General features: G+C 34.5%; 1 protein-coding gene across 2 annotated transcripts in view; it reads right to left on the reverse strand.

The window, feature by feature from the left end:
• The window catches only part of LOC148949155 (uncharacterized), a 160,020-nt gene that overhangs the window by 25,374 nt on the left and 119,021 nt on the right, over positions 1–15,625 (reverse strand). For both annotated transcript variants that reach the window (XM_089093210.1, XM_089093209.1), the window contains 2 exons: positions 3,670–3,921; positions 225–700 (listed from right to left, as the gene is read on the reverse strand). In XM_089093210.1, the coding sequence (XP_088949336.1) occupies positions 225–700; positions 3,670–3,921 (728 nt within the window). The remainder of the gene's footprint in view (positions 1–224; positions 701–3,669; positions 3,922–15,625) is intronic.

A 15,625-nucleotide genomic window follows, 5' to 3' on the forward strand; every position in this document is an offset into this window, starting at 1 on the left:
TTTATTTTTATTTGAATAAAATTGAATTAAATTGAAATTGAAATGGTGTGTGACATGGATGCTTAAAAATTGAGTTTTATGCGAAAAAACACGAATTTTTACATGTAACAACCTAGATTATCAAAAAACTCCTCAAATGTCTTTTGGTTGAAGTTAGAATGAGGGTTGCATGTTACTAAATATTAACAATTTCCTTTCAAATGCTACTAATCAAAGGGAAATACCTTACAAATGCATCTTGTGCAATTCCCTTCGTCCCTGAAGAACTTTTTCGCACTCGCAATCTGGCGTCCTAGGAAAAAGCAGGTTTTACTATCCCCATTGCTGTGCAACATCACCCCCCTCATCGTCGTGGTGCTTTGACGAGACGTCACAAATTCAGGATTGAAATAAAACGCCTCACTCGGATGAGCAACGCTGTTAGGATCCTCTTCTTCCTCTACAAATGGTGTGTCCCTCATTACTTCATTTTCTTCTCCAAGACGGTCTTTCTTGTGTTTCTCTTTCTTCTCTTTTTCTGTTAGTTCTTCGCTCAACAAATTTAAAGATTCAAGCTTATTTGCTTCTGGCAATAGCTTATAAACAACAGGTCTTGAAAATGCGGCTAAATTACCAGATTCCATATTTTCTTCTTCAGTGGCATCTAGTGGAGAAGGTTCTGTTTCACTTGGAATCAAGTCGAGACGTTCGCACTGCTTACCTAAAAGCAATGCAGTGACATTAAGGCACGTTTACAATAATTATTGTTTGTGTGTTTTCATGCTGAAATCATTGGCATATTGAAAAAAAATAGAAAATTTCAAAGATATAAGTAAAACAAAACTAATTATAAAAAATTATAATAAATGAAGAAACACACAATCCTTATTTTGTTGCCTTATTCTATTTATTTAATTTAGACCCAGCTATAAAAGGAATGGAGAGAAGAATTTAAGAAAAGAAACAGAAAGAGGCAGAAAAAAGGTGAAATAGATAGAGAGGTGAATACAGACCAACAGATATTCATTACGGTCACCCGTCTAAAGTTCACGCAATTTCTTCAGGCCAAGATGACCCTGATCTGAACTATTTCTGAGCTGATAGGATTCCCAATCCTAGGTTTTTTGCTTTTTTAATAATTGAACTTGAAACTTGGACCATCGTAATTCCCAAAACATATAAATTGTCTAGATAAGACAGGTATGTCTTGATCTAGAATTGCCTGGAGAGACAGTTTATTTATTAGGCAGATTAAAGCTATCTACTAAGCACAACAACTCTCGAGAGCAATTAAATAAGCCAATCCAAGCGTAAAATGAGACGGCTTTTCTTATGTGTCACTACTGGGATTTTATCTTGCAATTACTATTGCTCTATTGTTGCAAGCCTTGTTGCTCTATGTGCCTTTTCTTGGACAACTGTATCAGGAGCGCTAATTGGGAGGAGAAATAGGGTAAGATGCGACCCCCTCCTCTAGATTTTGTAAATACATTTTTTGTTTATTTTTTGGGTAAAGAAAAATTCGAAAAAATTCTAAATTTTGATAAATACGTTTCTTTTTTATCTTCGTTGATAAAAATCGACTCCGTCTCCTATAAATTTTTGCGAATTGGCACCGCTGTACAACATGAGATTATAAAAATAAAATAACTATTTACGCTAAAATATTAAAACTGTTTAGTTTTTATCAGCTTAAATACTTTATATGCAATAGAAGAAAATACAGTTTTTGTTAAAGTACTAAAGATGGTGATAATGGAATCAGTTTGTTTGAATTGATCAAGTGTAAAATTGCACAGCCATACGTATTTTTTAAAGTCAGAAAAGATCGGGAAAAAAAAATTTAACAGAAAAGCCCTCATTGTGCAGTTCCGCAGTTTTTGAAAATAGTGAGCGCCAAGTTTAAAAAAAGGAAGCGTGGGTAAAAAAAAATCAGTAAAAATAAGCTAAAAATGTATGGCACCAAATAGCTTAAGAAGGCCTAATTGCCCTTTAGCGTAACCAATCAGAATGAAAACAAGAAACAAAAGAGGTAAAAATGTCAATAGCAAAGATGAAGCAATTGTTACCCATATACCTGAATATCCGACGGGACATGGGCATATACCCTCTTCACAAGCTCCCTCATTAAAACACGTAACTTTATACTTTTTCAGACTTTTAGCTATTTTGTCTTGTTTCGGGCTATTTTCAATTTTCTGTTGTTGACACTTGATATATTAAACACGTTCAGTATGAACACAACATACCTTAGTTTCTCCTGCACCTGCAGAGCGCTTAGGACATCCAAGAAGACCTGCCAGTCTAACCTCAGGTGTGCAGCTGCACATGCATCTTCTCACTTGGGTTACAGAGCTATTTGGAGATTTTGGAAGTCAGTGGTTTAGCTACGTTTGAGGTTATTCTCCTTTTGGGGGTATGGACGCGAAAACTGCCCATGCCACAAGCGGTATAGGGCAACCAGGCAAATTTGAAAAGGAGTAAAAATGCCAATAGTGAAAATGAAAGAGCAGTTCGGCCACATACAAGAACATCCGTTAGGACATGAACATATACCCTCTTCAAAAGTACCCTCACTACAACACGTTACTTAACGCTCTTTCAAATTTTAGCCATTTCGTCTTTATTCGAGCTACTTAATATTTCCTGTTGGAGACGCATGAGATCTTAAGCACTTGAGTATGGACACACCCTGCCATATACCTTGGTTCATCCTGAACCTCCAGAGCTGCTTAGGAGGTGCGGGACCTTCTTATTCAAGAAGAGCTTCCAGTCTAACCTCAGGCATGAAACCTCCCACACGTCTTTCCATCAGGTTGCACAGTTGCTTGGAAACTTTTAAGATCGGTGGTTTACTACGTTTGAGGTTATTATATTTTGAAGAGTATGGTGGCAAAAACTACTACTACCACAAGTAGCATAGCGTAACCATGCAGAATAAAAAAAAATTAGAAATGACAAAAGCAAAGAAGAAGCAGTAGTTCAACGATATACAAGAATATCGGTCGTTACATAAGCATATACCCTCTTCACAAGTTCTATCATTTAGACACGTTACTTCCTATTGTATCAGAGTTTTAGATATTTCGTCTTTATTTGGGCTACTTTTGATTTCCTGTTGTTGATGCTCGAGATATTAAACACTCCTATAAACACAATCTTCCTTAGACTTTAGTTTCTCCTGTGCCTCCAGAGACATTAGATCGTCCAAGAAGAGCTGCCAGTCTGAACTTAGGTCTGCAGCTGCACACACATAATCTCATTTTGGTTGCAGAGCTGCTTGGAGATTTTGGAGGTCAGTGGCTTAGCTATGATTGGTTTAACTACTTTTGAGGGTCTAGACGCAAAAGCTACTAGTGCCACAAGTAGCATAGCGTAACAATGCAGAATAAAAAAAAATTATAAATGACAAAAGAAAAGAAGAAGCAGTAGTTCAACGATATACAAGAATATCGGTCGTTACATAAGCATATAACCTCTTCACAAGTTCTATCATTTAGACACGTTACTTTCTATTGTATCAGAGTTTTAGTTCGTCTTTATTCTGACTACTTTCAATTTCCCGCTGTTGATACTTGAGATCTATAATGCTTCAGCATTGACACTATAGGAATAAATACGTGAGCCAGAAGGACTATAGTTCTACCAAGAAAAAAAAAGGATTTAAATGCCAATAGTTCAACCGTATACCTGAATATCCATCGATACATGAGCATGTACCACCTTCACAAGTTCCATCATTTAGGCACGGTACTTCACACTCTTTCAAGTATTTAACTATATCGTCCTCATTGGGACTACTTTCAAAATCTTGTTCCTGATTTCTGGAGCAGGTGTTATTATCAGAATTGAGAACAAATCCTTCGCCACAGTCACATTCAAAACTTCCTGGAAGATTTCTACAAAGCTGCTCACATGGGGCTTCCTGACACTCGTCAATATCTGAAATTGGAAATGTCCAGTAATCATTATACAGGGTGTTTAAAAATTGTCTTACCGTTTTCCTTGTAACAGTAATTGATTTTCTTTAAAACCTGGCAATTCAAGGTCACTGTTTTTTATAGGTGAAGAGGGGGGGGAGGGAAAGTCCCAAAAACTGTATTTATTAGTTCAAACTTACTATGATTGTTGCTTTGGATAAATTTAGGAGTGGGTATTTAATCTCTCAAACTCAAGAACAGATGCAGGGGGAGGGCAGCAGGGTAATTGCTGGTAAAGTTAACGTATATATCCTATTTTTTTTTATCCAGTATACAAAATTGGGGCTAAGTTTAAATAGGTTTTATTCGGTACAGCTAAATATGATAATATGGAAAACTGGAAAGTCAGCGTACTGACTTGATTAGGCTTTATTCTACCGACGAGGGAAATTGAAATAAAAGAAAGGTCCCTATTTGCAAGTTGGACAAATTTCAGGAACCTATAGATGGCACTGCCGGTTGGTACTGTAAAATCCGTATTCTCTACCTTTTCATAGATGGCAGTAGGGCAGATCCCATATATAGTAAAACTTTCGGTATGATTTGACTGATTTCCCAACTCTGAATCGCTTTCTTATGCATTTCAGCCCCTACCTGTACTGTTGAAATACCAAAGAAATTTATAGTTCTCTTTTGCTGGTAAGTAAGAGGTCCCGAATTCTCTTAAATAATCCAGTGATAGTAGGCCCTGCTAAGTAGGGACATTCAACATAATACAGATAACGGCGATTAAAGGGCCATTATATTTTTCTGAAGTTCCGTAATGTCTATTGCTATAGGAAAAATATGGAGTCATCTCATATTTCGAATCGCGTGGCCTTTTGCAAAAAGGCCTAAGTCCAATTTTCCTAATTTTACAGGAGAGCAAAATGAAAATACCTTTCAAATAAACCAGAATTTAAGAAACTTTAAAGACTGATTCCTAGTTATCTTTCTGATCGGAATTCCCTAGAAATGTCCAAATTCCTGAATTGTTCGTTACTTAGAAGATAAGAGAATTACGCTCTTTTTTACGCCCCTTTGGAACAATTTAAAACTAGGTCAGAATTAAAGATAATCCCATTTTGAATAGACCAATCGGTACTTGTGTGATATATGCCCTACCTAATGTTCTTCTATTATGTTTCTTTGTCGATCAATCCTAAAGAAATATACCAAAGTAAGATAAAAATCTAATACTTTCGAAACAAATATGGGTTATATGTCTGCACATTAAAGGGGGGGGGGGGTAGAATATAGCGGGTCTGCTTGCTTAATGTGTTAGGTACAATTATTCTGCATATTATGTAGTAAGAATTTATTTCTAACTTCACACTGTTCAGATACTTTATCCCCCCCCCCTCCCCACCCCCCAATGTGCAATATATAGCCCAAATTATATATTTCCCATGTATTCTGTACTTATCTTTGTCTTATCCCACGCTAAGCTGAAAGGAACTAACGAAAAAAAAACGGTTGTATATTCCGTCAATGAATGAACAAATTAAGAGGTAGGGCGTATATCAGTCAAGTACCGACCAATCGATAGATCTCTTCCAGTTCTTTCGAACCATATGATTAACTCATTTTCGGAAAAAAAGGACTTAGGCCCTTTTTGCAAAATGCCACGGGGATATCGACAATTCTAGTAAATTTTCAAAAAATATAATCGTATGTGTTAAAATGGTAACTTCTCAGTAATTCTATCGCATAAATTAAATCATAAAAGTTCTGCTTAAACCTTTCTGTTAGTATTTTTTTTTTGCTTTTTAAGGTGTTTGTTGTCGTCAAAAACTAAATAAGAGCTTACTAGCTTTAATTTCAGTGAATTAATTAATAAATTAATGAAATTAATTCGAATTTAAAAATTTAATAATTTACATGAATTAACTTGATAATTCAGGTTCATGAATTTAATTAGTTTATTGAAGTACATTGTGCAAGAACAATGTATAATTAACAGAAGCTGCCTCTGAATATCATTCCTTGTAAATAGACGATTATGAGGTTAAAAAAGTATTAATTTGGAATACTTCCAAAAATTTTTCACACTAATTCCCAATGGTAATGCAAACGCTTTTGTTGGAGAAAACGTTCAGACAAATGGGCTATAACTCAATCGAGGTACTCGAGGCATTTCCTGAAAATCTTTCATTGCTTCCACTTTGCTAAAGTAATCCAATAGAAATACTTCATGTTTTGTCTTCATTAGAAGTAATTGGAAATTTTATTTACAACTTTCATACTCTGCTCCCTTTTACTCTCATTTAAAACTTGATAGTGTCACTTACAGCATTTCATTTTCCTCTTTATTCTTCGTTATTCATTTTTTTATCTAGATATTTTTTCTTCTACATTAGAAGTGGCTGGCAATTTTATTTAGATATTCCTGAACACAGTCCTTTTTGTTTATTGTTGTATATTTGTATATTATTAAATTTTTGTATATTATTAAAAGGTTGATAGTGTCACTTGTAGTATTTCTGTTTTGTATTACTCTTTTATACTACATTTTCATTTTACATACTTTTCTTCCTTCTATATTAGAAATAGTTGACAACTTTATTTTAAAGTTTCAGACTTTTTTTTAGACCATATGTTTTAGATTTTCTGTCCTTTTTATTTTCATTAAAAGCCCATAGTTTCAGCTATAGAATTTCCTTATAAATCAATTATCGATTTATAGAAATTATTTTTTTTAGATCGTGTTTTCTCTAGTTTTTTCGGCACGAATTAGTCCAGTAATCTAAGATTTAAATTTTACAAGCAATAGACGTTTATGATAGAGGAAACTCTAACGCAATGAAATAAATATTAGCATAATATAATTGCAAAAATAAAATGTAAGACCCATACAATCGATAATTTTTATTTATCTTGGAAGTATAACGTATCATAAACAGGCTATTTCATCTCTGGTCTGAGGGGTTTGGGTTTCAAAATAAGTTATTCACAAAAACCATACAAAAACTATGATAGAAAGTTACGTAATAAAAAATGGGTGTTCGGTTTCTTCCTTGAATAAGCTGTTAAAAGTGTTTATCTCAAAACCACTACTTCACAGGAAATACTGTGGAATACAGGAAATACATGAAATATAGGAAATACATGTGTAACATGAAATGCGAAGAACAAAATGCTTTTGAAAGACCTTTTTCATCATTTAAACTTTAAACTTGATCGTAATAAGTTTGTTCTATTACAGACCTTTTTGGTTCAATTGTAAAAAGTGTCTGTTCAAAAATATTTATCCAGTATAACGCAAAAAAAAATTTACCACGGTTTCTACTGGTCATAAGAATGAACCTTCACATAAGCATAAATGTCTCAACATTTACGATTGGAAGGGGGGTGCATAAGGCAGGAACAAAGAATTCCAACGATCTGATTGGTTGGCTGGAAAACTCCTCTGGCCAGCCAATAACAAGAAATATGGGGACAAAATTTCGCTAACCTTTTTGACAAGGGCTGACAATTTTTCCAATTTGACTGACTATCGTCGCCAAAATTTTTACACTTCATTTTGAGCTTGATCAGGCAATATAAGAAAAATAGTTCCTTTATTTCTCCATGTAATGAAAGCTTTTATGAATTTCTTATTTTCGTAAGTCAATTTGTACTGAGAGAAAATCTATAGGCAAATGCATTCTGACTACCTTTGACCTATAAAAACTCTATTCGAGGAACAAAACATAGATATTTCCAGCGGAAATTTACGATATCCCACGCAAAACAAGATTAGAATAGAAAGTCAGCGTGACTTATCATATCCACCAGCCTTATTTTGTAAAAGGATTTCTTTAGAATTAATAAGTGGAAGCAAATTTAATCCAACACTGGAGAAAGGCTTTTACATTTTCAAACGCAAACTATATAACGAAAAAGGATATTAATCCTGAAAGAGGAAAGTGGTGATTGAAGCGCTCATAGCCAAATTGCTGATGTCACCAAAAGCCAATTCGGAACTGCAAGAGTGATTAAATTAAAAGCAACAGGATTGGTCTATAAAATCCTGAAATGAAAGACTAGCCTTATCATTTAGACTTCCTGTGAAAACACATTAACGATTATTCAAAAAGAGATTGAGGGTCAGGCACTAAGTAAGGTTTAACATTTTTGTTTTTCGCTGGCAAACGAAGCACAAAACCCTTTCATTAATATTCGAATACAGATATTTAATTTTTAAATTAATTTACTTTTCCAGCTCAAAAAATTTAAATTCAATTTTGGTTTTTTCTATATCTTTAAGCGTAGTTGCTCAATTCATTGTCATTTGGTGTTTTTCGTAGAGCATTGTCTATACACTCCAATACGTAGTCGTTGGACACGCTTACCTTTTCATAATCACACCACTTGAGAGAAGGAGAAAAGGAACAATATTTTAGAATGCTGTCTGCTGTCTGCTGTTCCTCATTCTGGGGAAAGGTTTGATCTTGTTCTGATTCAAGTGAGGTTCCAGGACAAACCAAAATTCTTCAAAACAAGATTTAAGAACGAGCCGTTTTCCAGCAGTTTCAACAGCGCAATTTCGATTCCAAACACCCAAATGCATTTCTTTTATTCTTAACACCCGTTTTCGATCCAAACAATAATATATATATATATATATATATATATATATATATATATATATATATATATATATATATATATATATATATATATATATATATATATATATATATATATATATATATATATATATATATATATATATATATATATATATATATATATATATATATATATATATATATATATATATATATATATATATATATATATATATATATACGACTGATCTACAATTTGAAAGACGTGAAAGGTGTTCTTTAACATCTCCATTGGAGTATAAAAAGTACATTTGGTCATATGAATACGGTTCAAAATCACCTTCAGGGGTATGTGTTGTGTGTGCCGCTAAATTGGTTTTGTGATGAATTTGTCTAGCTATTTTGAAACGGAAAACATCACGACTATTTTTAGTTCGATCATTGCTTTTATTGAATGAAGCTAAGGCAAAACATGAGTTCCAGTTTAGTATTTGTTTGTAAGACTTTTTAGAGAGCTCTAAGTGATATCCTATAACAGGCCAAACAAATTCATACGGAAATTGTTCATTTATGAATGCAATTTGACCAAGAAAGCAGCAGCCCCCTAGTAAATTATCTTTGTTGGCCACTTTTCCTGTGAGAGAATGGAGGACTTCACAATGAATACATACAGCGTTGAAGGGTTTCAATTACTTGTAAATAACACTTGCGTAATTTAAGGCATCTTTGTATGTTTTTACTGGATTCAACGCCACAATTTGTTGGCACCGAAGACTGTAAGGCCGTGGTGCTGTTCTCCTTTTTTTCTTTTGCAGTTTCATTTTTGACTCGTTCTGATTCTCGCTTTCCTTTAACAGCACACTTCTTTGATCTTCATTATAATTTCTGACACTTTCTGATACTTGCTTTAGAGTGTCTGCTAACCTTACAATTATCTGTTCCTCGCTTTTATCTTTGACAGGTTCTGATTCCTACTATTGCTTGTAACTCTCGCAGCAGATTATCTTCTAACTGCATATTTCTTTGATCTCGCGGTCGTATATCTTATAACCACACATTTCTCTGTTCTTCATTTTCATTTTGGTTTGTTCTGATCCTCATAGTCACATGTCTTGTAACCGCATATTTTTTTCTGTTCTTCACTTTCGTTTTTGAGTCGTTGTGATTCTCGCTGCCACTAATCTTTTACCTGCATATTTATATGTGATTCAATTTCGTTTTTGACTTGTTCCAATTGGTGATTCGCTAATATTCTAACTACATATCTTGTTGATCTTATTTTCGTTTATCATTGCTTCAGACATTTTTTTCAGTGCCTTTTGCCTTAGCTGCTTGGATTGGTCTTGTCACTTTGATGGTCTACATTGTTCATTATCACCCACCGTACATTTACATTTCGCAGGTCTTTCTCTTGATCTTGTCTTATTCGATGGTCCTGTTTGTTCATTTTGAGCTTAAGATTTTGTCCTCTTTGGTTCTTTTTCGTACTCATTTTCTGCTTACGTTAATTTATGGTTGTGTCCCCTATATATTATGAAACTGCTGAAAATGCCTTTTGATATTTACGTCACCGAATATAGGCACATGAATTTACATGTTTCTAAATTTGTATTGTGCAAAGGCTTCTAAAACGGTTTTAAAATCTATTTTCCTTGTGTCTTCACTTTCAATCAACATAATTGCTAAACTATTTATTCATCTGTTCTGATTTATTGTAGATATCAGAAAGTTTTTTTATTGGTTTTAACCTTGAAAATGATCTCTCTCCAGAAGCAACGCTTACATTAGAACATTTCACAATTTTGACATTCAATTGTTCATTTTGATGATGGCGCGGGGCCCTTTCAAACGCAGGGCCAGTTTGGGCCGAGTCGTTCCAATCGCCCTTTTTATGGCCCTGATCACGTTTATGATTTCCCTTCTGTTGTAAGCCCCCCAGCTAAAACAAACATGCTGTGCCTGGTATCAAGGTCTGTACGGTAGTTAGGCAACTTGGAGTGAAATTTATTTTATTTGTTCACCTTGTCTTCTACGATTTTTCTGACTGGTTAGCTTGGAAAAAAACGCTTTAAAAAAGAAAAAAAAAGAGGAGTAAAGAGCAATGTTAAAATATATACGAGTAGAAAAAAAATTCATGTAATGAGCTAAACTTAAAACGATGAACACCACGAAGAATGAGTAAATAGCAAATAGCAAAACGAACACAAAACACAATGAAGAATTAAGTCAAAATAGCAAATAGCAAAACGAATAGAAATCACAATGAAGAATTAAGTCACAAATAGCAAATAGCAAAACGAACAGAAATCACAATGAAGAATCAAGTCACATTAACAAAAGATGAAAATCCTCCGGAGCCATTGCTGGTGTACAGCCAATCGACGTTTCAGTTACTGGGTCAACAAGGGACAATTTGCTTATCCCTTATAGGGACAAGTAACAAGTCTGTCGAACGAGTCATATTTAAAACACACCATAAAATATTAACACAATCCAATTTAAAATATTGTTACTTTCAATAAATAAAAAAAACTAACATGTGGGGACACATTGCTCTTTACTTTATTATTGCTGCTGCAGTTGCACTGAAATTGCGTTCACATTTGATAGTTTTTGCTCGATTTTGAGTAATCAAGAAAGGTTGTACCCTCACTCAAGTACTTTCTCGTTGTGGTATTAATAAAGCAAACATTTCTTTCCATTTTTGATATTTCATCTGCCATTAGAACAGTTTTTCTCTTTCTATTCACTTTTCTATTTTTTTCAGATCTTGACAGTCAACCCAAATAAGCTCTGCCTAATCTAATATTAAAAAAAATATATATTTGCATTTCCTTAATAAACTCCCACCTAGAATAAGCACGTGTTGTCTGGTACCCTGTTATCCCCAAGGTACTGTCAGACAATTTGAATTCAGAAATTCATCCTGTTTTTTCTTTGCCATGTCTCTTGCGATTGAAGAAAATGAAATTAGAAACAAACAAACCTAAACGGGAAAACAAAACACGTGTATGATTTAGAAAGACTGCTCTTAATGCCTAGAAACTAGGGAGTAAACAATTTCAAAGTTGTTTCTGCTTTATGAACTCCACGAGTCTATTTCTCTCTAAGGAGAAAAACTTGAATTGGGCAAATTAAGATCATCTATCAACCGAAAAGAAAAAGAGAGATTGCAGCAGCAGCATCAATTTATGGAAATGTAGGGGGATGGGGGAGAGTACATTTTTTGTAGTAAGAGGGGGGGGGGCACTATGGAAAGGACAAAAAGCCACATGCAACCTCCAACGACATCCGTTGATTACTGTCTTACAATTCCTTTTTTAAAGTGTACTTTCATTCCATTGGATTATTTCTGTGACGTCAAACGTCCCTTTTTCTAGTCGCACAATTCCTTTTGTGTATGTCAGAAAGAGAAGCCAAAAAACCGCAATTTTTTACCCGTTGTTGAACTTACCTGTCTTTTCTATGTCAAATCTTAAGTTAGCATTTATATTTTAGGGTTTCATCTGCATTTTCAATGTCAAATCATTTTTGTAGGAATCTCGACCAGCAGATTTTTACTCTTTTTTAGTCCTTGTTGAAATTTTGTCAGTTATCACGAAAATATTAACAAAAACTTTAAACAGCAAATGGGATGAGTATTTAGCAATTTCACTAAAACTCCAAAAATCTTTAATTGCATTGATTTATTTTTGTGACGTTATTTTGTGACTTTTTTTTAACCAATCACTTTTTTCCTCGTGTTCTAAGCACTTGTTTAGGAATCTCAACCAAAACCTTTTTATTCTCTTTTTTGTCCATGTTTAGATTTTGGTTAAATAACATGAAAACGTTGACAAAAACTGTTAATAGCTTACAGGATGAATCTGGTATCGAGCGATTTTATTAAAAATACGAAAATCTTCTATTGTAGTGATTTATTTTTGTAACGCTATTTTATGACTTTTTCTGAGCCTGTCACGTTATTCTTTAGGCGTATGTCAGAAAGGAAGCCAAATTAACCAACTTCTTTACCCGTTCTTGAATTCACACGTTGTTTCTATGTGAAATTTTGTGCCAGTGAGTGGTGAGAGTGGGTTGTATGGCTGGGGGGGGGGGCGTGGGCAGAAGGAGTGGCGGTGGCTGGCGTTGTATTTTGATGGTGGTTGTTGCCATAAGGGTGTTGGATAAGGGTGATTGTTTTCTTTTTTTTCTTTTCTTATATTGATAGAAATACCCATTTTTTTTCACATTTTTTGGATGAGATTTTAAGCAAGTAAAAAAAAAGTTTTGAAGTCACAACGTTTCTCACAAGTAAGCTCAAGTAAGCTATTTTTTCTGCTTGAACCAAACATTAGGCCTACCATGCTACATAAAATACGTTTGGGGAAAATGTGAGAATAGAAAGAAGTTCGACCATGTTTTCAAGCAAATAAAGTTATAAGATCGAACAAAACCTTGCTTTATTTTACTGAAATCTTTGGCTCATAGATTACAGATTGGGGTAGCTATATTTTTAGGCCGTAATTTTGAAAAAAAAGGAAGGAGAGAAGCTTTATTTTTATTTTTATTTTTTCCAGGAGTGACCGTATCGAACCTGTGATTCTAGAAGATCGGGAGAGGGCTCATTTGATCGGAAATCAAAAGTTCTAGTGGCCTTATAAGTGACCAAAAATATTGGAGGGCAGCTAGTCCTCCTCCCACGCTAATTTTTCCCCAAAGTCACCCGATCAAACTTTTGAGATAACCATTTTATCAGCATAGTCGAAAAGTCTAATAACTTTTTCGGTTGAGGATGATTTAGCCCCCCCCAGTCACGGAGGAAGGGCTGCAAGTTATGAACTTTGCCCATTGCATTGTATAGTATTGGTTATTGGGAAGTATACAGACGTTTTCAGGGGGGGATTTTTATGGTGAGGTGGGGGGATACGTGGGAGGATCTTTCCATGAAGAAATTTTTCATGGGGGAAGGAAATTTTCAATAGAGGGTGAGCCGGATTTCCCGGCATTATTTGAAAAACGATCAGAAATTGAATAAATAGCAAGTTTTTTCATCTGAAAGTAAGGAGCAACATTAAAACTTAAAACGAACAGAAATTATTACGCATATGAGGGGGGTTGCCCCCTCCTTAATACCTCGCTCTTCACTCTAAAGTTTTTTAGAACTTTTAAAAGAGCTTATTATTCTAATTAAACGGCCTTTACTTCTCCAGTGAGTTTTACTGGTCTGTTATTTACTATTTGGTGCAACACTGTTTGCCACGTTGCCTACAAATAGTAGGCCTATATTCATCAGTGATGTTGCAATTGCATTCAAGCTCATTCTGCCTTATCTCGCAATGAGATCAAACACTAGATCTGAAATTTTCCATTGAGGGGTTGTCCCGAATAACTGGAACAAAATCAAACTTAAGTTTTAGTAAGGTTATTAGTATTAGTTTAAAAAAGTAAAAATTAATATGAAGATTTGGTTTTAATTATTCATGTACCCACTCCTCAGCACCCCGCTCTTTACGCTAAAGTTTTGTTTTGTTTTAAAAAGTAGAGTTGTGAGAAAGAGTCAAAAGAGCGGGGCGTTGAGGAGAGGACAGCCCCTTTCATATACAGAATAATTTCTGTTCGTTTTAAGTTTTAATGTCGCTCCTTACTTTCAGTTAAAAAAAAACTTGTTTTTTTTATTTAATCCTACATAACAAACTCAATCCTGTTATATGGTAAAACCTCTATATTTAATTCTTCTAATCTCTGTGCTTGAGCTTCTTGCTAAGGCTATGGGAATTAGAAAATTATAATCTTGTAGTATGTTCCTCAGCTGAGGCACAAAAGTCATTCAAACTTGACAATTTAGTGACATAATCTTAAAAGCGTTAGAACGGCTCTTTAAGGTTTTTATAGAAGGTGTTGTCGTAGAAACTTCAAAACAGGCTCATTCGATTGGAAATTCAAAGGGCTAGTACCCGTTTTAATAGTCGAAAGTGATTGGAGGGCAACTATCCCCCCCACGCCCAGCATTCCCCCAAATACATCGAATCAAAATTTTGAGATAGCCATTTTGTTCAGCGTAGTTGATTTCCAAATAGAAAATAGAAAAGTAAAAGGAAATAAAAGGAAATAAAGGTAGTTCATAAAAAAGAAGCGTTAGAACGGCTCTTTTTTTTGTAGCTCTGTAGCAGAGACGTGTAATTTGCTATAGGGCAGGGGGGCAAATACCCTCTTCAGAACCCAGCTCCCCTCCCCCACCGAAACAAGTCCCTCCCAGCTCAAATTTAGCCTCTCGAAAATGTTGTCAAAACAAAGATAGGCCTACATAATTGAAGCATCCACAGAAATGAATCAGTTTTCTTTAGTGTATATTTACTTTTATGGTACCATATGGCTCAATTTTCCTTTTTCACTGTCAGTTTTACTCAACTTCGGAAAACTGGCTCCAATTCCCCCCCCCCCAAAGGATTTTCAAGAAATTACGACACTGCTATAGGATATATTACGATACATAACTACACACAGGGGTGGGGCAGAGAAGAATTTCCCCTGAGATCCTTCCCCGCCCCCAATTTAAAAATACTGCCCTGTAAATGAAATAATAGGCTATGTGTTTTGGTTCTCATCGTATGAAAAACATACTGAACCCCCCTCCTCTAAATATTTTTACCTATGTGCACTTATAAAGTGATGCCAAAGCTTTTATTTTATACTTACTTACAGCTTGCAGTTTTTCGCCATTCATTCGTGCAACATTTTGATTGACTCTTTTCAGTCAGACATATATTCCAAACATTCTTGCGCTTTATATTGTTCGTAAGAAATAGAGCATTTGCATCACATACCAACAATAAAAAGTATTCAGAAAAGAGAATGATTTTCGCCCTAATTGCCTGGTGGTTTTGGAGTATGAGATTAAAAAAGTCAAGCCTGGAAATAAGAATTATAATATTTTTATTCAGAATTTATTTTTATTGCTTGGATGCTTTACATTTTGTTTTTTTATTTTATGAATGTCTACAACTGCACTCAGTGTTTGGAATCTTTTTTTATATTACAGCATTTCATTTATAAATTCAATGTCAAATGTGTCCAGCAAACCTTACCAGCAGATTTTTACCAGGAAAAGGGGTAATAAGAGACAATTTAAAGAGAGGGAGAATCAGTGGCGGA

Source organism: Artemia sp. Qi Xiang Cuo, chromosome 8, assembly GCF_049724085.1.
Source record: "Artemia sp. Qi Xiang Cuo chromosome 8, ASM4972408v1, whole genome shotgun sequence".
Lineage (NCBI taxonomy): Eukaryota > Metazoa > Arthropoda > Branchiopoda > Anostraca > Artemiidae > Artemia > Artemia sp. Qi Xiang Cuo.